Source organism: Pipistrellus hanaki (assembly GCF_964339955.1).
Source record: "Pipistrellus hanaki genome assembly, chromosome: 15".
Lineage (NCBI taxonomy): Eukaryota > Metazoa > Chordata > Mammalia > Chiroptera > Vespertilionidae > Pipistrellus > Pipistrellus hanaki.
The window spans coordinates 12,722,291-12,744,823 of record NC_140517.1 but is presented as its reverse complement, the minus strand read 5'-3'; the positions used below and the strand labels follow the sequence as shown (position 1 = coordinate 12,744,823).

The 22,533-nt window shown below is 54.6% G+C and overlaps 1 protein-coding gene across 1 annotated transcript in view; it reads right to left on the bottom strand.

Moving 5' to 3' along the window:
- Window positions 1–3,528: 3,528 nt before the first annotated feature.
- Window positions 3,529–22,533, bottom strand: part of WWP2 (WW domain containing E3 ubiquitin protein ligase 2) — a 117,190-nt gene continuing 98,185 nt past the window's right edge. Inside the window, exons 10-24 of the mRNA XM_084861021.1 lie at window positions 22,139–22,313; window positions 17,163–17,217; window positions 13,621–13,702; window positions 12,976–13,104; window positions 12,544–12,619; window positions 12,213–12,284; window positions 11,915–12,003; window positions 9,941–10,100; window positions 8,623–8,756; window positions 8,155–8,295; window positions 7,470–7,590; window positions 7,059–7,163; window positions 6,098–6,194; window positions 5,828–5,900; window positions 3,529–5,301 (exon numbers count right to left, since the gene is read on the bottom strand). Coding sequence (XP_084717147.1) covers window positions 5,202–5,301; window positions 5,828–5,900; window positions 6,098–6,194; window positions 7,059–7,163; window positions 7,470–7,590; window positions 8,155–8,295; window positions 8,623–8,756; window positions 9,941–10,100; window positions 11,915–12,003; window positions 12,213–12,284; window positions 12,544–12,619; window positions 12,976–13,104; window positions 13,621–13,702; window positions 17,163–17,217; window positions 22,139–22,313 — 1,609 coding nt within the window. The 3' untranslated portion in view covers window positions 3,529–5,201. The remainder of the gene's footprint in view (window positions 5,302–5,827; window positions 5,901–6,097; window positions 6,195–7,058; window positions 7,164–7,469; window positions 7,591–8,154; window positions 8,296–8,622; window positions 8,757–9,940; window positions 10,101–11,914; window positions 12,004–12,212; window positions 12,285–12,543; window positions 12,620–12,975; window positions 13,105–13,620; window positions 13,703–17,162; window positions 17,218–22,138; window positions 22,314–22,533) is intronic.

Here is a 22,533-nt window from a genome sequence, read left to right as displayed (position 1 = left end):
ACTGTGACATTTGCCACCTACTCCCCTTAACGGCAAACACCACCAAGCAAGAGATTCGTGTGTCTCTTTCTCGGAAATACAGAGACAAAAATTTTGAGGGAGGATTTGTTCTTTCTCTACTTCTCCATCTGCCTAATGTTTTGCAGTGCCTCCTCCTGTCCTGGTGGGCATCCATGCTAGAGCCTGGCCTGGGAGTGGCAGATGGGAGCCTGGCCTGGGGGGACCTGGGGCTAGCACAGACCCAGGCCAGAACCTCCGGGGCCGGTTGGCTTGAGTTCCTGCCTTGAGTCTCCATGCTTCTCAAAGCCACAGCCAGGTGCGCAGCAACGAGAGTTTGGTTTGTCTGCTGGCTGGCCTGCTCCCACAACATGGGAGGGAGCCGTGGGCTGGTGCCCGTCGATGCGGGAACATAGAACGGCTCATCGCACAGCAGCTGAACTCCCGCCTCCACTGCCAGCTCTGGGGGCAGCAGGCCCACAGCTTCGGTCTGGCTCAATGGTTTGCATTTTGTTCTGTTTCTGATGCATGGAATTATTTATCCTGGTTTTAAACCAGCCCTTTTGCTTTGCTTTTCATATGTTGTGTGTCTGGAGCTGAGAGGTTGATCGAATCATGAATTCACAGTACTGTCTTGATGGAACCCATCTTGGTTTCTAATACTATTTTATACCAAAGAGAGATATAGGGCACCCAGGGGAGAAGCTGACGCTGTGGTTGGGGCAATAGAACTACAGTTGGGATTAGGATGTCCTGTAGACCAGCGGTCGGCAAACTCATTAGTCAACAGAGCCAAATACCAACAGTACAATGATTGAAACTTCTTTGGAGAGCCACATTTTTTAAACTTAAACTTCTTCTAATGCCACTTCTTCAAAACAGACTTGCCCAGGGCGTGGTATTTTGTGGAAGGGCCACACTCAAGGGGTCAAAGAGCTGCATGTGGCTTGCGAGCCGCAGTTTGCTGACCGCGGCTGTAGACCATCAAATACATCCAACGGGGTGATAAACAGAATTGAATGGAAGGGGCCAAAATTGTAACAAGCATCAAAAACAAAAAACCCAAAGATGATTGCCACCGGGACCAGCTGGTTTGGAGTTGGGCCCTGAATCCATGTTGATGCTCACAGGCTACAACTAATAGAAAATAGCCAATGAAGTCACATGCTCCGGCCTGAGTGGTGACTAATTCGTGCACATGGACTACAGGAACGTGAGCTCAAATCAACCTCAGTCAGGGGGACATAGATAAAACGAAATTTAAAGTGGGACACAAGAGATAGGCTGAAAAAATAATAATAATAATAAAATAAGAAGAGGTAGACCATAGGGAAATGAGCTAAGGGAATAACTTTGGGCACTGACTCCATTTCCTTCCTCAAGATGAGGCTAGGGCCTTGTTGAGAACCAGGAGAGCTCATTAGGAAACATTCCTCTAAATGGAAGCACACAGATCCATGGGGTGAGTTTTTCTAGAAGGGCGAAGGGCCCTAACAGTGAAGGGCAGTAGGGAAGCTAGCACTGAGCCTTCCAGACCCAGGGAGACCCCACCTTATGTAAAATTTCACTGGCCCCTGAGGCCCTTAGGGACCTGGGGTGACAACGGGAGACATATCTGCTCTTCATTTTGGCTAATCATATCAGGAACTTACTCTAGTGTGTAGGGGTAGGGGGACACCTTGCCAAGTAGTTTCACTTGAAATACTTCAGAGTCAGAAAGAAAAAAAATTTGAGGATGTAATAAAATCAAAGAGAGGGAGCTCCAGGTTTCATTCGAACCTATGGAGTGAAAGAGCTTATGAGAAAGAAATAGTTGTCCGACTTTATACTAATTAGTTCTGGGGTAGACAGTGTTTATATGATCATAGGACTATAAATGTTCTGGTTGCTTTTCCAATAAGCCTTCAGAAAAATAGATTTCATTATGGTTCCACAGTAGAGTAAATGTTAAAAACAAAACAAAACAAAAAAACACTGATCGTGTGAAAGGACAGATGCCCAGAGTTAGAAGATGGAAAAGGGAACAGGGAACTGGGAGGACAGATGGGGATTCCGTTCACCCAGTGTGGTGACAGGGGTCTGGCTATTGCTGAGGCCTTTAACACATGATCTTTTTGAAGGACAATTGGGTAGAAATTGTTGGTTTTTAACAAGTATGTCTGGAGGGGCCCAGAAGAAACAAGCGGCAATAGTTGTCTCTAGAACACATGTGTCAAACACAAGGCCCGCGGGCCAAATCCAGCCTGCCAGGCCTTGCAATGTGGCCCGCACCACGCTGTCATCACTGCACTCCGCTGTCAGTTTATGACATTGTCAGTTTATGACTGTTCAGTAAACCATTCGGCCCGCGATTTAGGCTGGATTTTAGATTTTGGCCCCTTCTCTGATTGAGTTCGACACCCCTACTCTAGAAGGTGATTGAGTGACTGAGTAACAAAAGAATGAAAGTGTGTGTGTGTGTGGGGGGGGGGGGGGGAAGCAGAGGGGAGATAGGCTTTCTTTCACTGTAGACTTTTCCAATCTTTAAATTTTTATTTTTAAAAAATATTTTTATTGATTTCAGAGAGGAAGGGAGAGAAAGAGATAGAAACACCAATAATGAAAATCATTGTCTGGCTGCCTCCTGCACGCCCCCTACTGGGAAGCGCGCAACCTGGGCATGTGCCCTTGACTGGAATTGAACCTGGGACCCTTCATTCTGCAGGCGGATGCTCTATCCACTAAGCCAAACCAGCAAGGACCCTATCTTTAAATTTTAAAACTTTAATAAGTTTTTTAATAAAAATGAAGGCATATCATGAACAGTCCAACTTCCAGGACCACTGCCCCTTCCAGGAAGAGCAGCCTCAGTGCACAAGACCTGCCCAAGGCACTCACAGAAGCTTGGGAACAACCGCAATGCCTGCTGGGACGAAGACGGGTGTTTTACCGAAACACCGTTAATACGCAATATCACGCAGCGAAGAACTAATTAGAGATATGTGGACGGACGTGAAAAGGTGTCCCTGACAGCTCATTTCATGAGGCGAGCAAGTGTTTCAACATATAAGAGCTCAATTGTAGTCTATTTGACAATGATATGTATCTGTGATTTGCATATGCACATAAAATAGTCTGGAGGGACCACAGCAAACAGAACAGCAGTCACCTCTGGGGATAAGAGTGAGAACAATTTCCACTGGAGCATGTCTTACTTGAATTTATTGGGAGACGTCTGCATAGCATGTGGGCTTCTGTCAATGGTTTTCTCAAAGTCTAGCCTACCCTGTCGGGGATGGGCGGGAGGACACTGAATTCAGCTGATGACTCCAGGAAGGAGCCCGTTCGACCATATCTGCCTCCAACTGGCCAAGGGCTGAAGCCAGTGACCCCTGGCCCAGGACTTGGCCACCCAACAGGAGTGTAGCTGTCTTGGTTAACGATGCACATGTTTCTCAAAACCAGCAAGGTCATGGAACTGCTGTCCCATCTGGACCCGGAGGGGCTGTGGGGCCCAGAGGCATCTCGAGACAACACGCCAACACCACCCACAGCTGCTGACTGTTTATTGCACAAGAAACTGGCAATCCCGAGGCAAGGCGCTGGGCATTACAAAACAATCAGATGGCCAACCCAGAGCTACCAAACGATATTCTGTAGACACCTGTTTATATGTACACACACGCATGTACACACACACGCACATGAACACACATGAGCCTGAGGCTTCCAAACTCCGCACGGCAGCTCGCATCCCGCCCTCTGACGTGGCGAGCCGCTGCGGGGGAAGCACAGCAAGTGACTCCGGCGGCCATTCAACCAGCACAGCCAGCACATCAGACACGGCTGTCCCTGCGCAGGCTGGGGGAAAAGACACAGATCTGGGGACACAAAACTATCCTCGGAAGGCCCATGACCGGTCTGGGGGCCTGCCCGGGGTCCCAGGAAGCTAGAGCTAGTCTGCAGCTGGTGCTCGGCGCTAGAACACAGGGGCTGGGTCGGGAAGTTCATGACCATCATGGCTCCAGAGCCCCAGAGGAGCGTGTCCTTGAAGGTATCAATACCCAGAATGCCCAGGACGGAGCCCGGAGGGGCTCCAGAAATCAAGTCATTAGCGGGCGGCAGCTCAGGCCCTTCCAAGAGCATCGTCTCCTGTGTGCAGACCAAGCCTCACTTCCAGGCTCTAGGCTGGGGGGCAGACGGGACTAAGCGACCCGCCCGGAGGCCCACAGCCTGGGTGACCACATCTGCCAAAGGGTGTTCATTCTTCTCTACTCGGGTACCACCCCTTCCCTCTCTGTCAAGGCCCGGGGAGGGGGCCGCTGTGAGGTTGAGCTGCCTGAGCTCACAGAACTGCTAAGCCGGCTCCTCAGAGGAGCAGCTGCTTGGGGGAATTCTTGGACCCACGGTGCACCAGCTCCTTGACAAGAGAGTGACAGCGGCACAATGGCCGGCAACCAGAGACGAAGCAACCCGACACACAAAATGCTTCAAGTTTAGGGAAAGGGAAAGAGAGTCCGAGTTGGCTGTTTCCGTCCCACCGACACCCACGCAGCTGGCACAGGCCTCGGCGGGCGGGGAGGGGTGGACTGGCCAGCCCTGGGGGAGAGGGGCCGGCCTCGCGGCTCCGCCTCCACGGCCGAGCCTGCGGGGAAGGAACCGGGCAGCCTCCGCCCGGAGCTCTGGGGGGGGGGGATGGGGGTGGGAAGAGCTTCTCGCTCTCAGACCTTCGCTTTATACACATCGCTGGAAGGGTTCTATTTAACACAGAACCTCTTTTCACTGGCAAAGACCCCGACAGCGACTCCGAGAGGCCAGCCTCCTTCTCGCCTAACTAGCCCACGAGACCCCCGGCTTGTGCTGCAGCCCTTCGGCACGGGCACACCCCCCCCCCCCCCCCCCCCCGGCACACTCACGCACACCTAGGGTTGGCCGTAGGGGAGAAGGAGGCTCAGTGAGCTTCGCAGAGGGTCAGCCCTCGAGGCTGCAGCAGGTGTGGGGCTAAGGTGACGAAGGGGCTTTATTCCAGACTGTCTCCAGAGGGAAGGAGGGGGAGGCGGGTAGGGCCTCCTGAGGTCGGGCTCTGCTGCCCACAGCCCGATGACAGAGTGGTCCCGCGCAGGGCCACCATCTGCGGGGCCCCCCGGGGCTGCGGCCAGCAGCCTCTCAGGCAGGGAGGACTCGTGACTACATGTGTGCGGGGGCACGGGAGGGGGCGGCCTCAGTTACTCCTGTCCAAAGCCCTCCGTCTCCTCGATGGCGTACAGCAGCTTCTCCTTCAGCTGTTCATAGCTCTTGTACGGCGGGAGATCCAGGCGGTTGAAACTGTGGAGAGAGGGGGTGGGGACGGTCAGCGCGGGAAGCTCGGGGCTGCTGGCCGAGGAGGATCAAGAGCTCAAGAGCGTTTAGGCGACTGTGGCTCGACCACCACACCCACCAGCTGGCGAGATGTGGAAGTAGGGGTGTCAAGGACCCTGCTCTTGGGGCCTTAATGCTTCAGGTTCTTGGGCCACAGAGGGGTTAGGAGAGAGGCCAGGCAGCTGGGGAGATGGGGAGGTAGGCAAGAGGGCACCTGGGACAGCAGCTCTTTGCCCACTGGAATGTAAGTGATTCAATATCTAGTTCCCAATAGGATTGCCAGCGGGATGTCTGCTGCCACAGCTCCTGAGAGATCAGAGGCCCAGACAAAGGCGGCTGGCATATCACAGCCCCTCCCTCCAGCCCGACAGCCGCAGACATGCGAAAGCTGCTGGACTCAAGGCCCCAAAGCTGCCCTGTCTATGGGCTGCCCTCGGGGGCGCATCGGCTCTGTAAGGTTCCAGCCACATCCCAGGAGAACCAGCGGGCTCACCAGGTATGGCTTCGGGGCAGCCAGGTTTCCTTGCCAACCTTGTCGATACAAAACTTCTGTGGTCCGTTGCTACCTGTTATCCAAAGAAACACATCTTCTGTAACAGGATGTCCCTTCCTGAGGCAGGACCCTCTCTGGTTCTGCCCAGAAGGCGGAGGCCACGGCTCATGCCCCTCCCACGGACTTGCTTCCAGGAAGTCACTAGGTCCCACCCTCCCTGAGCCACCCCTACCCCACCCAGGGGTGCCATCAGGGCAAGGGAAGACGCACCAATGAGTTCGGCAAACCCCCCAACGGGCAAGCGGCAGGTCCCGGTAACAAACTGCAGCAGCCGGATGCTCTTCTCGTTGTCCATCTCCTTCACCACCTGCAACTCCGAAAGGCGAAGCGGTCAGGTGACTCCTGTGGCTCAACTCCTCACCCAACCTGTAACTCTCCTCTTTGGGGCCGAGCACACAAAACCCGGACGGCTGCGGGTGACAGCCACCCACCTGGGGAACCCCTAAGCTGCTCCCTCTGAGGCTGCGTTTATAGAACATTCCCATCAGTCCATGGGGCATGGCTGTCCCAGAAACACCTCAGGCCAGGTATTCTCTAAGTTCTACTTTTTAAGATACACTAAAAATGGGGGTGACTGCTTAAAAGTGGGTACAGGGTTGTTGTTTTTTTGTTTGTTTTTTTTGGGGGGGAAGGAGGATGAACTGTTCTGGAATTAGCTAATCATGATGGCTGCACAAAAGCCACTGCACTATACACTTTAAAATGCTTCACACGGTGAGTTTTATGGTATGTCGAATGTCACCTCAACCAAAACATTTCTATATAGCTATTCTCTTTTTGTGTATTTGCTATACTTCATAATGACACCACCACCCACACACAACTCCTTATAGACAGGAGTTTCTCTGAATGCTCTCCTGTCCCACGTGGCTGGAAGGAAACCTCGTGACCTATGGGAGCCTTCCCGTCTGCAGGCTCCCCTACCGCACACTGGCGTTTAGAGCTACCCCCAACTGCCCCCTGACACTCCTGTCCAATGCACTGGCCACCACCCAGCTGCAGCAGCTCCCTCTGTCCTGAGACTGGGCTTCTCATCTCTGTTTGCAAGTTGCTGGGGAAGAGGAGGAGAGTGCCAAAGGCCGGGTGGGTGATAACACAGCAGAATCCTTGGGCTTGAGGTCTAGTCAGGTCTCGTGTCCTTGGTGGGCTGCGATGACCGGGAAGGACCCACCTGCCAGAACCACTGGATCTGCTTGCTGTTCTTGGTGTAGTGCCGGTAGATGGTGTTCTTCTGCCAGTCGTTCATGTCTATCTCCTGCATGCCGCACAGCATCAGCTGCGAGGGAAAGGGCGTCAGCTCCGCGCACCGGCACTTCCCCGCCAGCAGGGGGAACCACCCAAAGCCCTGCCAACTACTTCTGCTGGCGGGTTTAACCGTATGGATAACACAAATCTTATACATGGACCCCCTCACACCAGGGCCCAGGGAGGGGTAGGTGTGAGGACCCAAATCAAATTTATTTGCCGGTTGCTACAGTCCTGGGCAGCATGGGTTCTGCTGGGCATTTCTGTGGGTACACAGTGAGGCTCTCCAAGGGCAGGGTTGCCCCGGGGGCAGGGTCCCAACAACCTCAGTTCTCACCTCCAGCTCTTTCTCATCAAAGTAGCGCAGCCACTCCAAGGGGGCCACCTCGTTGAAGCCGTCTAGGAAGGCTTTGGTCTGCTCCTCCACGCCCCGGGTGAAACGCCAGTCAGTCAGTAGCCTGAAAGCAAAGACAGGCTGTCGGTGGAGCCTGAGAGGAATCTGCCGAGACTCAACTTCCCGATTCTGGCACTGCGAGCCCCAGCTGCTGCCGCCCCAGAGCAGAACCTCTGTAACCTCACAGCTAAATCACCGCCAGCACCTCCTCCTCCTGTCACGGCCTGAGCCTCAGACATATGGATGTTAACAGACTAGAGCGAGACCAGAAGAACACGCACAGGTGAATGCACGCACACACGCACGTGAGATGTGGGTTTGAGCACACAGGACCAGGAGTCCTTCCAGTTGGGAGAAAGAAGAGAAAGATGTCCGAGTGTCAGGACTCTTTGAAGAAAGTCTGCGCTGCAGCCCTACGTCCACCACGTGGGAAACCAGAGAGCAAACGGGAGCTGCAACAGGGCGCTGGGCTCTGGCTCCCCCAGCTCTGGTCAGCATGTGACCATCCACGGGCCGCCAGCTGAAGGCCATGCAAAATGGGAGTTTCTGTGACCCCGATGGGCCATGCGTGGGCTGCTCTGTCTCTGCTCCCGCACCCCCAACCCGCCTCCCAGCGCTTGAGACTCACATGATGTACTCCTCCTTGTTCTCCTCTGTCACTCGGATGCTCTCGCCACCTTCCTTCAGCTCGTGGGTCGTCACTTTGCCCAGAATCTCCATGTCCTGGATGAAGTACAGCTCGAGGCCACACTCCTCTAGGTTGTTCTCTCTGGGGGCACGAGAGCACAAGAGGGAAGGCGTCTCTCTCAGAAGGGACTTCCCGCGATCCTGCTCCACCGCTCACTTTAGTGCCCCTGGGACACGAGGGCGCCCAGGCGGCCCAGGACCCAGGACAGCGGCACGGGCCTCTGCCTGGTGCAGGGAGAGAATCCCGGAGCTGCCCCACGGGCACCTGGAAGCTGAGCCTCTCCACAAACACTCAGACAGCCTGGGGAAGGCCCAGAGGCCACGACGGCAGAGAAAATAAAGGCGGCGGGTACCTACTCCCAACCAGAGATCCCTCTCCTCCCAACAAGGGGCGAGTGAGGGGACTCACTTGATCCAGAGGATGGAGTTGTAGAATTCGGGGTCAATGGACTCCAGGTCCTTCAGGGTCGGTCTCTTGTTGAGCATCCGCTTGTAGAAAGGGAGGGTGAAGCCCGTGTCAATGAACTTTCCATGGTACAGAGCCTGGGGAGGGAGGACACACAGCGGAGGTTTGTGTTCCTGCAGGGAGGCTCCAGGGCGCTCTGCATCAGAGCCCGGTCACCGTCAGCTGCCCCCTGTCCGGAGCGCACCATGCATCCGGCTACTCCAGGCACCAAGGCTCTTACCGGACCTGCAGACCACAGGGACCCACCTCGGGCCCGCTGCCTGCCCGGCACACCTGCCTGCCCGCTCCCTGCTGTAGCCACGACGTGCCCGCACTCACAGAGGAGACTCGCCCAGCACAGCTCCAGGTGGCAGCGCCGACTCGCTGACGCTCAGAGCTGGGCAGCACCGGCAGCCAAAAATAATGCAGACGCCGCTGACGGCGGGGGCTGGCGGGCCAGTGGTGAGTAATAGTCTAGGGTTTTACTGGCCTGGCGGCTGCCAGGCCCAGCGGATCTCTGGACCTGGGAAAAATGTGCCCACTTCCTGAGCCCGACACCTTGGCCAGAAACTTCCAGACTGGAGGAAGGGACATATTTAGACACGGGCTCTTGGGTCCTCCCGAGAGGGGAACAGGGCGAAGGAAAGTTAGCAGTGAAACATCAACTACCAAATATGGCAGCGGGGCCGAGGCTCCCATGGGTTCCCTCCTCAGTCCCGGTTCTCCACCCTAGGGAGACATTCAACTGGAGGCACGTGACAGGACCCCCTTCCCTGTCCGCGTTATGCTCCTATTTCTAGATAAGTACAGATAATGCGTGCCACCCCCTTCCCTACCCTGCCCAGCTCCTGGCAGATGCCTCCTCCATTGGCACCGCTCTGTCTACCAGGGTCTGTTTCTAAGCCAGTGAAGGTTCCATATCCCCTGACAGAGGCCAGTGTCACGGCAGGACAGTCCCAAATGCCCCACCCTGGGCTTGTGACAGACGGTGGCATCCCCAGAGGTGGGCAGTTATGGTGTGCTCCGCGCGTCATCCCAGCACCCTCAAAAGAGCACTTGTGAAGCCCGCGACCCAGGGCCCCGGCTTTCGCTTGACAAGTCCTCCACAGATCACCATGGAAACCCTCTCGACTCCCCTGGGTGGGCACTGAGAGAAGTCCAAACTGGGCTTTTTGCATGTTTACTTAGTTCCTTGAGGGTGACAGTGGGGCTGCTAGTGGTGTGTAGGGTCTGGCTCCTCGGCTGCCCCGCGCCCTGCAGGCCTCGTGGCAATGAGCCTTACCATGGCAATGAACCTGCCGATGAAGCGGAAGTAGGTGAGGTGGTCGGGGTTGATGGAGGAGGCGGGGTTGATCTGCAGGCAGTAGTTGTTCTTCCCGGCGTACTCGAATAAGCAATACATGGGGTTGAGCACCTCGTGGGACAGGAGGAAAAACCACTCTCTGTGAGAGAGAGAGAGAGAGAGAGAGAGAAAAACAGGACTCGTGGATCCGTCCCTGCACGCGGGCTGGAGGCGCACGGCTCCTCTGCCGTCCTTCCCAGCGGCTCTGGAGACACGGGTCCGGGGCCGGCGAGCCAGCACCTGAAGTAACAGCAGGTCAGCGGGCAGGGTGGGGTCACACCCGGGGCGAACGAGGACGACGGCCACGCCTGAGGGTGACGCTCAGGAAAACGTTGAGTCAGCTCCAGGTGGGCACCCGGGACTTTACATCTTAATGGTATCGGGCCCCCGGCACCCTGGGGCCACCAGGCACAGCTGGGCAGGCTGTGCACCACACAAGGGAACTATGGTAAAATAGCACAGACTTGCACGTTTATTGCAACAATTTTCCTGCGGCCAAGGCGTTCCTTTCCGTTAAAGCCAGAATATCGCGACCGTTTTTCCAACGTGGAAGTGTCTTGAGAAAAGGCATCTTTTTCCAACTCTTGCGGTGGTGCTGTATGAACAGCAGCCATCAGGCGTCCACCCGGCCTGAGCAGGCAGCGTGACATGAACACGTGCTAATGCACTCCCGCCTCCTATGCGGGAGCTGAGATCCACGCTGCCTGTAGATGATAAACCTCAGCCCCGCCGCAGGGATCTTGCTTCCCTGGCCCTTTGCCCCCTCGTCCCCCAGGCCCCCATTACCAGACCGAGCTCGTGCTTCTGTGCATTCACCTGAACCAGCACCCATGCCTTGGCATCTCTTAGGTGCAAGCCTCAACCGGAATTCAGAGTCCCTTTGGGCTTCCGCTAAACCCACTGGGGGAACACCCCAACGTGGCCAGTCCCTGGCTGCTGGGCTGTCTGTGGCCGGGCAGACGAGGAGTCCTTCGATGCAGAGGGTGCCCCGGTATCCTGTCCGTGGTTCTACCCTGTGGTAGAACAGCATGACGTAACCTACCATAGGGTAAAACCACTGGCAGGACACAGAGAGACGGACAACACACAGGGCGGGAGCCACACCAGAAGCCCACCAAGCAGAGCCTGGAGAGGAGGTCACCACGGGAAAGACAGCCATCGATCCACCGGAGCCAACACAGAAGGCAAAGCCACCAACGAACAGAGGACCCAACAGCAGCGAGTTAACCCAACACCAAGCGAGATGTCCCCACGCCGAGATAGGTGAGTGAGCTGAGCGGTCACCAAGGGCTAAGGTACTCCTTCTCTCTGCCGGGGCCCTTCAGCCCCATCGTCCACGGCGTAGTGTTTGCTAGAGAGTCTGCTAACGTTTGCAGGTAGACTGTGGTGAGGGAGAACAATGCTCTGGGCTCTTTTGGGGGTTGTGTCAGCCGTGTGCACTGTGCTGACTCTGTGTGGGTGACATGCAGCTGAATACTGGTCAAGACCCTTTGGATTGTGACACAGCTTGTCCATGCCAGGTATGTACCAAGATGCCCCACTTAACCTGCCCCAGCAGCCTGGAAAGTAGGAGAAGTCCAGGGGTGATTTTAATGGACGACCACATGGCACCAATATTTAGCTGCTGCCCACCGGTGCGGCAGATGGTGTTCAAGTCCAGAAATCATGACAATCATGGTTGGTAAAAGAGCCATTGCCCTGAGCCCTCCCTCTGGGGCCCCCAGGACCCAGCAACTAAAGGTGAGTGCCCAGCCCAGCAGGGAACCCTGGGACCCAGTTGCAGCATTCGAGCTGGCCGTACCCGTGCCCTCTCCTGAAGAAGTGGAAGGTCACTGGCAACCAGTCTGAGCAGGGAGGAGGCAGCTGTCCAGCCACAGGCCCAGTACCCCGGGGAAGGGGGTGCACCGAGCTCACCTGGCGATGCCCCCGTAGTCCAGGCCCTCCTCGCCACGCATGATGATGTAGAGCCGGCGGCGCAGGTCGTAGGGTTTCATGTTCATGATCTGGGGAGACAGAGCATCGTGGCCAGCCTGCCACTCTCCCTTCGTGGCAACGGGGGGCAGTGGGCAGGGGACAGACACCACTCACTGAGGCCCAGGCCTTGGAAACTCTACTGTGTGGGTTTAATAGGCCACGTGACAGAAGATGGGGAGAGGGAGGGGGCCTTGCACCAGCCTCTGGACTTAGACAGATACCATAATTGTTTTCTAACCTGCTGGAAAGAGTCCTCAAAAAGCGTCTGCCTGGAAACGCTGATCTTCACGTGGCTGGGGAGGGCATTTGACTGGAAGGAGAAAAGACAAACCTTGAATCAGGCCTCAGGAGGTAATGATTCGGTCTGGCCTCCCCTGTCTCCCTGGGCCGGGAGAGGAGAGCCTGGTCCCTAGACATGGGAGCTGGCTTCCTGGAGACAAGGTCAAACAGCGGCACACAGGATCAGTGGCCTGCCTCCCAGCTGACCGGGCTGCTGCTGGGCTGGGAGATGGGGCTGGAATGAATCCACCGCCCCAACCTGCGGGGGACGGCCCAGGACCAGCACTCACGTGGCAGAGGAAACGGAACTGGTGATACTTCCACCGGAAGCTTCGGTCATAGGCACCGGGGGAGCCTTGCTTCGTCCTGGGAAGAGCAAAGAAGTTCTGGAATCTGGGGATTCTCAAAAATTAGCAACATATCTGTTCGTCCTAAGGACAGCTGGTGCTGTTTTAAAGAAGGGTAAGTTAAGGCATAAAAGAAAGGACGTGACTGCCTTTATCTTTGATAGATTTGAGAAGTAAAACAAACAAACAAAAAAAAACTAGAAATAAAGACAGATTTTTGCTTTGAGAGAGAGAGAGGAAGCCGCTGGTGTTACTCTGAATAACTAGGGGGCCCCTCCCTCCCCAGCCCTGCTAATATGACGTGGAAACTGGCCGCTAGAGGGCAGTGAGAGCAGCTGGACATGGATACGGCTGTTGCCTGTGGCAAGTCCTTACCCTGACTCAAACCCCGGGCGAGGATCCTTAAAGGTGGTGGTGCGGGTATTGTGGTCCACGAAGTAGCGCACCCCCTCGCTGGTGTACTTCATCTCCCATCCTGGGGGCAGAGCTGGCTCCTGGATCATCCTGCAGACATGGGAAGAGGGGGGTGAGGGCTGGCCCCGTCTTCTGGGCCTCAATGCTTAGGAGGATGGGGTCCCCAAAGTGCTCCATTCTCTCTGCTTTCACCCAGGCTCTGCAAAGCTTTTCCTTAAGGAACTGTACCTGGTACCACCCAAGTAATGAGGTCAGTTTTGCAGAACAGAGAGGTCATTTACTGTCCCAAGACGAAAGAACCAATCCTCAGAGACCACCAGTCATCCTGAGGCACTGACTGCCCCAGTCCCAGACCAACATGGGTGGGGGGAGCACAGGGTGAAATCATGTTATCAGCAGCTTACACAGTCAACACAGCTACCAGGAAAAGTCCATTTAAGGAGCCCCTTTAAGCTCTCAGTCAGCTGACTCTGCCTCATGAGGGTCTCCAGGCACTTGTGTGTGGCTGAAGGTCCCAGAACACTGGCCATGGAGGACAAATGCAGCCAGAGGCCCCTCGGCCGCTGCTGGAGCCGCACAGGGCCCCCTCCCAGCCCGAGCCCTTACCCCTGCGTCCGAGGGTCCTCCCACTGGGTGGTGCGCGTGTTATGGTTCACGTAATACACCCGTCCGTTGTCTTGTCTCTTCTCTGCCAGGGAGAAGAAGGAAAAGAGGACAGTCAGATCGGGACATCTTGAGCCCTGTTCTCTGCCCCTCCGGGTGCCCCTGTCCAGGTGCTGGGGTCTGGCTTGCCACCGCCGCAGCTCCCGCCCTGCTGGAGAAGTTTAACCAATAAAAGCCTGGCTCATGCACATCTGTCACTGGCAAAAAGGGACAAAGAGAATCTTTCCTTGGTGGGGAGTGGTGGAGGGACAGACACATTTCCAGCTCAGGATCAAGCACTGTCTTTGGTTGGTTGGAGAGCAGGGGAGGGGAGAGGGAGGGCACAGTGTGGCAACACTGAGGGGCAGCAGCCCAGCTGAAAGCAGAGGCCTAATTGCATCCAGCTGTGTGCAAAGTGGAGGCCCTCACCCATGCCCACCCCCTCACCAAGTCCCTGACAGCTGGTCTCTGGTCCTGCAAGCGCTCTGCCCGCCAGTTGCAGGGATGGAGGCGCCTGTGGGGGTTGCATTACTCTCATAACTCTCTGGTCAGTACTCCACCTACCCTCTACTTATCTTTTCTCTCCGCAGAGGCAAAGTTTTGTTCTAAAACTCTCACTCTCTATGTTGCTTATGTGCAAATAAATGCAGGGGCTGCGGCACTTACAATGCCCTTCTAGCTCTCACACCTAAGGGCGTGCGTTCTGTGGTTGGGAGAGCTCAGACATTCTCTCTCCTCTGGACAACGCTTACTCTCTTGCCCTTTGCCTGTGCTCTGAGGATGGCCTGGGGTCCTCTAGGGAGGGAATCGGCTTCGGGAGCAGACCCGATTCTAGTGGGGACTCCAGGCCCTGAAAAAGGTTAAAAGGGTCACCCCACCAGCTCTGGGTGCATGGAAGGCAGAACTCGGGGCAAGGCTCTGAACCCAGACGGGTCGCCTTCCCCAGAAAGTTTCTGGGCCTTCAAATCGGTTTCTGTCTTGAGAACAAATGAGGCTAATGGCCCCCTCTCACTTATGATGACAGGGGGAAATTAAAGAAATAAAGACAATCGGTTCCAGAACCTAACAGGGAAACCAAAAATCAAAAAGAAGCAGAACTGGGGGGGCCCCCATCCCCTTCCCTCAAGTGTCAGGCTGCAACATTCCCAATACCAACCCCAGGTCTTGGTCTCCGTCTATCTTACCTGGTATCCATTCATCGATAAAAAAACACGCAAACAAAAGGAGTCAAGAGAAGGAATTTGCTACAGAGCTACGCCCACCTCAGAAGGCTTTCTGAGAGGGACCTTCTGCTCTCAGCTGGACCCTCCACATCTGCTCTGCCTGGGCCTCCGTCAGCGCTCACCGCCAGGCTGCGGGATCTGCCCAGTAGGTCTGAGGCCTGTGCCCTTGCTTCTGGCACTGCTCCCTGCACGGGGGGCCTTGGTGTGGTCCCTCAGAACTGCTCTGCTGCACACAATTTCATGGTTTGGGGCTGGGAGAGTCCTAAGAGCATCTAGCTCAGCCTCATTTAGGGAGAAATGGACTCGGGGACATTCGGGCGCGTGTCCAGGGATCAGGGAAGCTGAGGAGATGTGGGCCAGATGCCCCGGCCCCTGAGCGGATGCTCAGGAAGGACCACGGGGTCTGTCATGGAGGAGCAGGAAGGGACGCAGGACTGAGACCGGGAGGACACAGCAGACCCGACAGCAGGCTCGTGCTAAAGGCAATTCTCGTTTAGTTCTGCTGCTCTTCCTGTTCAATCTCGGCTCTCCCTGGGGAGATGCCCTGCACCAGCCCTGGAGAGGCCAGCACAGAGCCCGAAGGATTCGGTTAGGGAGGGGCCCCTGGCCCTTGGCCAGATGCTCTCTCTTCTCTTCTCGGTCACATACCATTTAGTTTTGTCGTGTTTTCCTCATCATTTGTAAACAGCACCGACTCCAACCATGGCTCCGAGTCCCATCTCAGATATGTCACACGCGGCTTCTGGGAACTGTTTGCAAGTCCTTATAGCTACACCCTCACTTGGTGACCATCATTTAGCAAAACTGGCATAGAAATAAATTACTTGACTCTACGGAGAAAGGTGCCACTCTGAGCCCCCAGCTCCAGGTCACAGTGTCTACTGGCTGCCAAACAGCATTCCAGGTTCTGGTTCAATCTGTTGAGTTTCCCCCTATCTAGACAGGGATCCTGTGCGGGATTCCCCCACCTCTGACTCGCGGCCAGTCTCTGAGACAGCAATGACCTTTCATCGGCTCAGGGAGCGAGGTGGATTCTCTAGCGGAAAATCGATTGTGCGGAGGCCTCCCTGACTGACATATCCCACCAGGAGGGACGAGGAGGGCCCGCCAGCGCTCCAGAATGCTGTGGTGATTCAGTAAGTGATACCCTGCGGGTCCCAGGGGGTTGATGCAACTTCGTAAATTACTACCAGGGAGCAGCTGTGTCTGCACGGAGAGGCTCCGAAGCGCATCCTGTCATTGTCAGCTTCTCCGTCTTTGCTGGGGAGCATGCCCCCGCCCAACTTAATACCATCTGTGAACACCGCCAAACCCGCGTTTACTGTCTCCTGCCGGCCTAACCAATCAATTAAACCCAGCACAGGCCAGTTCCTGCTACACGGTCCTCTTTAGCTCCCAGGAACTCTTGCCTGCTGGGGAAAAAAAATCCCGACCCAGCTCAGAGCTGCGGAAAGCACCCAGTCTCGCCATCTCTGATGACCCCTCTTTGCGTGACCACTCCATCCCAGAAAAGCCATAAAGTCTGTAATTTCTCTCAGGTCCATCTATCTCATTACTGCAAATCACACCAAAGACTTAGGTGAGAGGCAGCTGTCGATGACGAGGAGAAGCCAGCATGATGCCGTTAACTAGCAATGGTGTATTTTAATAGAGTCCCCACCCGTCGCTCAGCAGCTTCCCTCCGGCCCCTTTCACAGCCTGTGTCCCCCTCAAAAAGGTGGCTTCCGTTAGCTCAGGGGTCGGAGCATCTCAGCATTAAGCACACATCTCTTCAGCTGCCCTGACCCTGGGCGTGTTCCCGAGTGTTCCCGAATGTTCCCGAGTCCATTTCTCCCTAAATGAGGCTGAGCTAGATGCTCTCAGTCCTCCAACATCTCAGCTGTAAAGAAAGGTTTGGTAAAGTAGCTCCTTTCAATCACACGCCACAGACCTGAAATAAATGCATCTGGGAACCAGCCACGTCAACAGTGACAGGATGGGTGGTTGTTGGGAAGACACCTTGAAAGTCAGGACCCAAACCCAACAGCACCACAGCCGCTCGGGGACTTCCTTCCGCTATGGCGGAAGTGAATGCTACATGGCAGGGGGACTCCCTTACTTTCCCAGCCTTCCCGCTCCGTGGCCTGCAACCTCTCTGGCTGGGCATCCCCACAGAGCGTGCTGGAAAGAAGTGAACTGGGAAACCGAGGGAGGGGAGAGAGGAGGACTCGCAGGGAGAGCAGGGAGCACGGTGCAGCACCCGCGAAGGGAGGTGGAGGGACAGACGTGGGACTCGGTACTTACCCCAGCCGGGAGGGAGGGGGCCCAGTGGGTCATGGTCGGTTGAACCACTCGAAGACTAAACACAAGAAACAGCAGAACACAGAGGTTAAAAAAAACACGCTGCTGGTTAAAAATAAATCGATAGATAAACCTAAAAAACGCCAACTCCTTTCCACATTTGGGCTCTTTGTAGAGGAGATCGTGGGCCGTTAGGTGACATCCGCTCCCCTCGAAAGTCTTTTTCAAAAAAGAAAAGCTGAAAAAGGACCCTGCACGCCGAGGACCCAGGTAGGTGGTGGCAAGGGTGGCGTGAGGGGGAGGAAGAGGAGTGCAGACGAAGGCGGGCCAGGGCCCCAGAGGCGGCGGGCTGGCCCCGGGCATGGTCGAAGGGCCCAGAGCCGGGCTGCTGGCGAGCTCTGCCGGCCCGGTGCCTCTGCTCAGCTCCTGCTCTCCCGCGGCCAAGGCAACTGAAATCACCACCACCTCCAACTTTCTCCAAGAACCACACACGGGAAGGGAAAAAAAATATCGCAGGCCTTTCCAATGAAATCATTCCCACAAGCCCTGCCCACGCCCAGAGCTTCCTGGCTGGGGGCTGGGCCCTCCTCCCCGCACCTCCCTCCTGGGTGCGCTGGAAGAGGGAGCTGGGTGTGCAGCATCGGCCCAGACTGAGGGCACATTCATGCCCCGGGCCCCTTACCTCCCCCAGGAATGTTTTGCTTCCCTTCACAAAGCACCTTTATTCTCCTCCCGGCCCGAACCTGAAGCTGCTCAGTGTTCTGTGTGTGCCTGTCTGGGGAGGTGGGGCTGGGGGCGAGGTGGCAGGAGAGAAGGGGAGACAGGAGAAAGAAGGGGGAGCCGACTCCGGGACTTCAGGGTCGCTGTTTACATTAGAGCCCCCCACCCCCAGCCAAATTCTGCTGCAAGGTCCCTGGGGCGGGGCTGCTGTGGCCCGAGGGTTCTCATATCCTGTGGGGAAGGGGGTGCTGTCAGAAACTCTTCATAGTTAAATAAAACAAGTATTGTTCTGCGCTTGCTTTCTCTCTCTCTCTCTCTCTCTCTCTCTCTCTCTCTCTCTCTCTCTCTCTCTCTCTCTTTTTCCTGAAACATTTTTATTTCACTTACTAAAATTTAATCATTACATTAGGGGATCAAGTTCTCCAGGCAGACTTCGAGCTGCCTGGCTGGCCCCTCTGGAGCCACACACAGGCACGAGGATGAATGGCGCTCAGTCTCGGCTTGAGAAAACATTGGTGGGACTCAACTGCCAACGAACCCCCTTTCACAGCCGCCCTCCGCCCCCAGCTGAAAGCACAGAGAAACGTTCTTTCCAAGGTGGCAGCGCAAGCAACTCTTCCAGAGCGGCTTCCAACAAAGACGTTTAAGTCTGGAAACCATAGGTTCCTTGTTGGGACAGAGCCCCCTTTCAGCCGCGGGCCTCCAACCCGGCGGAGTGAGACTGCACCGAGGTGTGGGAGGCGGGCTGGGCTGGCCTCCACGTAGGGCACGTTACCGTCAGTGCAACGTGGAGGACGTGCGCGGTATCTCCCCCACAATTCACGTTTGTCTGGTGGTCACGGAGAACGATCTCCCAAATTCACGGCGGTCGTTTTGCTGGGGGTGGGGTGCAGCACCTCAAGTGCCCCCCAAGTGTGTTTGAAACACCCGTGCATTTCAGATAATGAAGCCAAATACAATGCCGTGGGGTAAGCACTGAGCTGCAGCAATGGCCCTGAAGAAGGAAAGGGCTACGGAAAAGGTCATTTTAAGAATTTGAAAGAAGCATTCGGTGCAAAATTATTTGCTGCTTCGGGTCTTTACTTGGAATGAGTGGACAGTCCATAAGCACTGAGGGGCTCCGATGGGTACCAACTGGGTGGGTTTCAGTGGACTTAGAGGCATCTTTGGCTTAACCGTATAAATCAACAGACCAAATGTCTTTACTGACAGTCTCTGTGACCTGCATTGAACTACAAACAAAAAATATTGATCAGCTAGCAAATAACACAGCATCTAGCATGTAGACACATGACTTAAGAACAGCCAATCAGGTGCTTCCACCCAAACTTGCAGGGAATTGGAAAGAAAGCATGGGGGCTGTTGGAGACACCTCACTGCTACAGTAGAGACCGCAGCCCATTGGACCACACAGTGTTTAACAGCAGATAGATGAGCGATGCCCTACCAATGGTCGGCAAACTGCGGCTCGTGAGCCACATGTGGCTCTTTGGCTCCTTGAGTGTGGCTCTTCCACAAAGTACCATGGCTTGGCCGAGTCTATTTTGAAGAAGTGGCATTAGAAGAAGTTTAAGTTTTAAAAAATTTAGCTCTCAAAAGAAATTTCAATCATTGTACTATTGATATTTGGCTCTGTTGACTAATGAGTTTGCCGACCATCATCCCTTTGCCCTGCCTACCCCTGGTTTTCTATCAGTTTGGTTCTTTATCGTTCTGTTAATTCCCACTTGATAAATTCCTTTTTTGCTTAAGCTTAACCAAGCAGGTTTCTATCATTCATCAAAATGAACATTGACTAGCGTACAAAACACAGGGCGGAGAATAAAAAGAAATTATCAGCCCTTTTCTTAATCCTTGACTTTTTAATGTCACAAGCTTCATACAATGTTGGCTGTCTTTTGTTAAAGTGGTTTTTTAAAAAAATGTCTTCAGCATCTTCCCAGTCTCACCTCCAACACTTGTCAGAAGAGAGAAAAGGAAGGGAGGGAGATAGAGACCAGACACTGATAAACAGGAACACGTGAAATGGAGTCACTGGGAGCCGGCCACCTGCCCTTCTCTTCCACCACACTCCCCAGAACGCACGGTCGCAGGTGGGTGGCTCACAGCAGAAAAGCACAGAGAAAGGGGCCGGGAGGGATTACAGCCAGAAGAGCGATCCTAGGACGCGCAGGCGACTCGGAGGGACAAGGCAGTTTCGTTTATCACCAGGAACAGAAAGGAACGCTGCTGAACAATTTTCCTGGGAAGTGTCCGTGGGTTGGGAGATCCGAGGTACAGGCCATGAGCCAGACAGCTCATGTGAGTTCAAGTCTCTCAGGGAATAAGCATCAAGTCCCAGTAATATTTTAAGACACAAACTCAGAAATAAAGAATGTCTAGCAAATAAAACCAAGGGTGAGAAAGGCTCTGGGAAGGGCATGAAGGTTACAGTGTGGAAGGCAGGCCCCTTTTTTTGTAACGGTGACACCCAGTGGGTGCAGAACGAAACCCAGGTGCTTGAAAGCTCAAGCCCAGGGGCCCTCTGCACAACAGTGAGAACCAGGTTGTCTGTTTCCGGATAATGCAATGCGGCATCCTCAGATTAGGAGCCACAGAAAGATCTGCTTCAGTCCCACCGACACTAGGTTATTAGGAGAGGCCCAAAGGAAGTTGTGTCACAGAAGTAGCAGTAGATGTGAGATGGGTCCTGTCACAATACACAAGGTGCACGACCGGGCCGGGCATCCGCAGTGGACTGCGGTGGGAACCCAGAACAGAAGGCCAAGTGAAAGTGCACATCCGAACACAAGTATGTGCAGCAAAGGCACCGGGCCGTTAGGACAGGAAAACGTGTCAGAAATAAGGGAGCAACAGAGACCGAAAAAGATGTGTGTTGAGGCAGATGGCAGGAAGGAACTGCGGGAGTCCGCAATCTGGGGTTCCTTTGATTTCCTTCATGAACTGTATTTTGTGTTCTCTGCGGGGCGGCAAAGAACAGGTCTCACTTTCAGCCCCACAGGAGCAAGAGGAGGAGGGGCGGCCGCTGGTACAGTATCAGCTCTTAAGTCTACCACGTCAAATCCTGGGCCAAGGCCAAACCCCAAAATAACTCCGTGAAGGCGACTCTTCTTACTCGTAACCAGGACATGGCACCACAGCAAACAAGAGGGGCAAACCAAACCCAAGGGGGAGGGAAATCAACAGAGAGACATTGAAAGCTGACCCAGAAAATGTGGGTCTTGTTTCAGGCAGAAAAGGGAACCATCACCTCCATGCAGAGCCCTCCTAAATCCCCAACCAAGCTGAGAAAACCGTATTCAAGTACTTAGGAAAAAAAATGTAGGGCTTAGTTTTTACTTCTAGTAGACCCTCCAAGTCAAAATTCTTCCTCTGCAGCCCCAGAAAGATGCTGCTACAATGAGAGGCAGATAAGCCCGCCTCCGTGGCAATGCTAAGGATGTCTGACTGACAGCTTAGGCCCACTCCCTGTGGACATCCCTCGAGGGCTCCCGAACTGCAAGAGGGTGCAGATCGGGCTGAGAAACCCGCTGAATGCACAAATTTTGTGTACCAGGCCTCTAGTGTGCCAATAAAACTTTATTTACAAAATCAGGCGAGGGTCAGTTTGGCCCACAGGCCATAGCTTGCCAACCCATGATCTAGATCAGTGTTTCCCAAAGTGTGGTACGCGTACCCCCAGGAGTACGGGAAGAGTTTGGTGGGGGTACGCGTTGCACCGGAGTTTGGTGGGGATATGCACTGCACCGTGCTTAGCTGAGCCTAATTCTACGTTCTCATGAGTACGAGGGGTACTCAGCGTTACGAAAATTATAGAAGGTACACATATGTCAAAAGTTTGGGAAACACTGATCTAGATGAACTTTAAAGGCCCTTTCATCCTTGAGTATCTGTCCGATAATAAAGACCTAAAGAAACACAGTAGCAACGGGAAGAGAAGTATCTTGGTGGTTGCTTTGATTTGAAAGGTTAGATATAGGAGAAGTCACAGCTGACCAGGCTCTAAGGCCGGGTAAATGGACTTGGATGGGAGGGCCAGGAGAGAAATCCCATGTTGAAAGAAAGATGGTGAATTCAGCTTCAGACACATTGAGTCCTAAGACACAGAGGCTGAGCATTGAGTTACTAAGTTAGAAACACGGGAGTTTGAGGAATTTCACTGTGTTGAGTAAAATCTCAGGGTCAGGGCACTGACATTTTCCCTGCTCACCCAACAGGTCAGTGGAGACCAGGCGAAGCTGCCATTTCTGCCCTCTCACCTGGTAGAGGAATCTTTGGCTGAAGTGCTGCATGGCGCCCTGGAGCTGATTCCGCTGTGACTGCCACTGCTCATAGTTGCGCACATACTCGGCTGTGGGCCGCTGCCAGGTGGTGGTCCGAGTGTTGTGATCCACGTAGTAAAATCTGCCTCGGGGGTCTGTGCGTTTCTCCCAGCTGGAAACATGAAGCTCAGCGTGAATACAGTGACCACCCCATCCCTACCTTCAAATTCTGGCAAAATCTCAGATGGTTGACGAGAAAGGACCAAAGGAGGGTGGAGGGTGGTGTCTGGCACGGGAGCTTGGCTGCTCGCGGGAAGCACGGCCAGGCAGGCCCCGATCACAGAGGCTTCTGAGGCTTAGATGATTATAGAGAAAATGTGTGGTTGTATCCT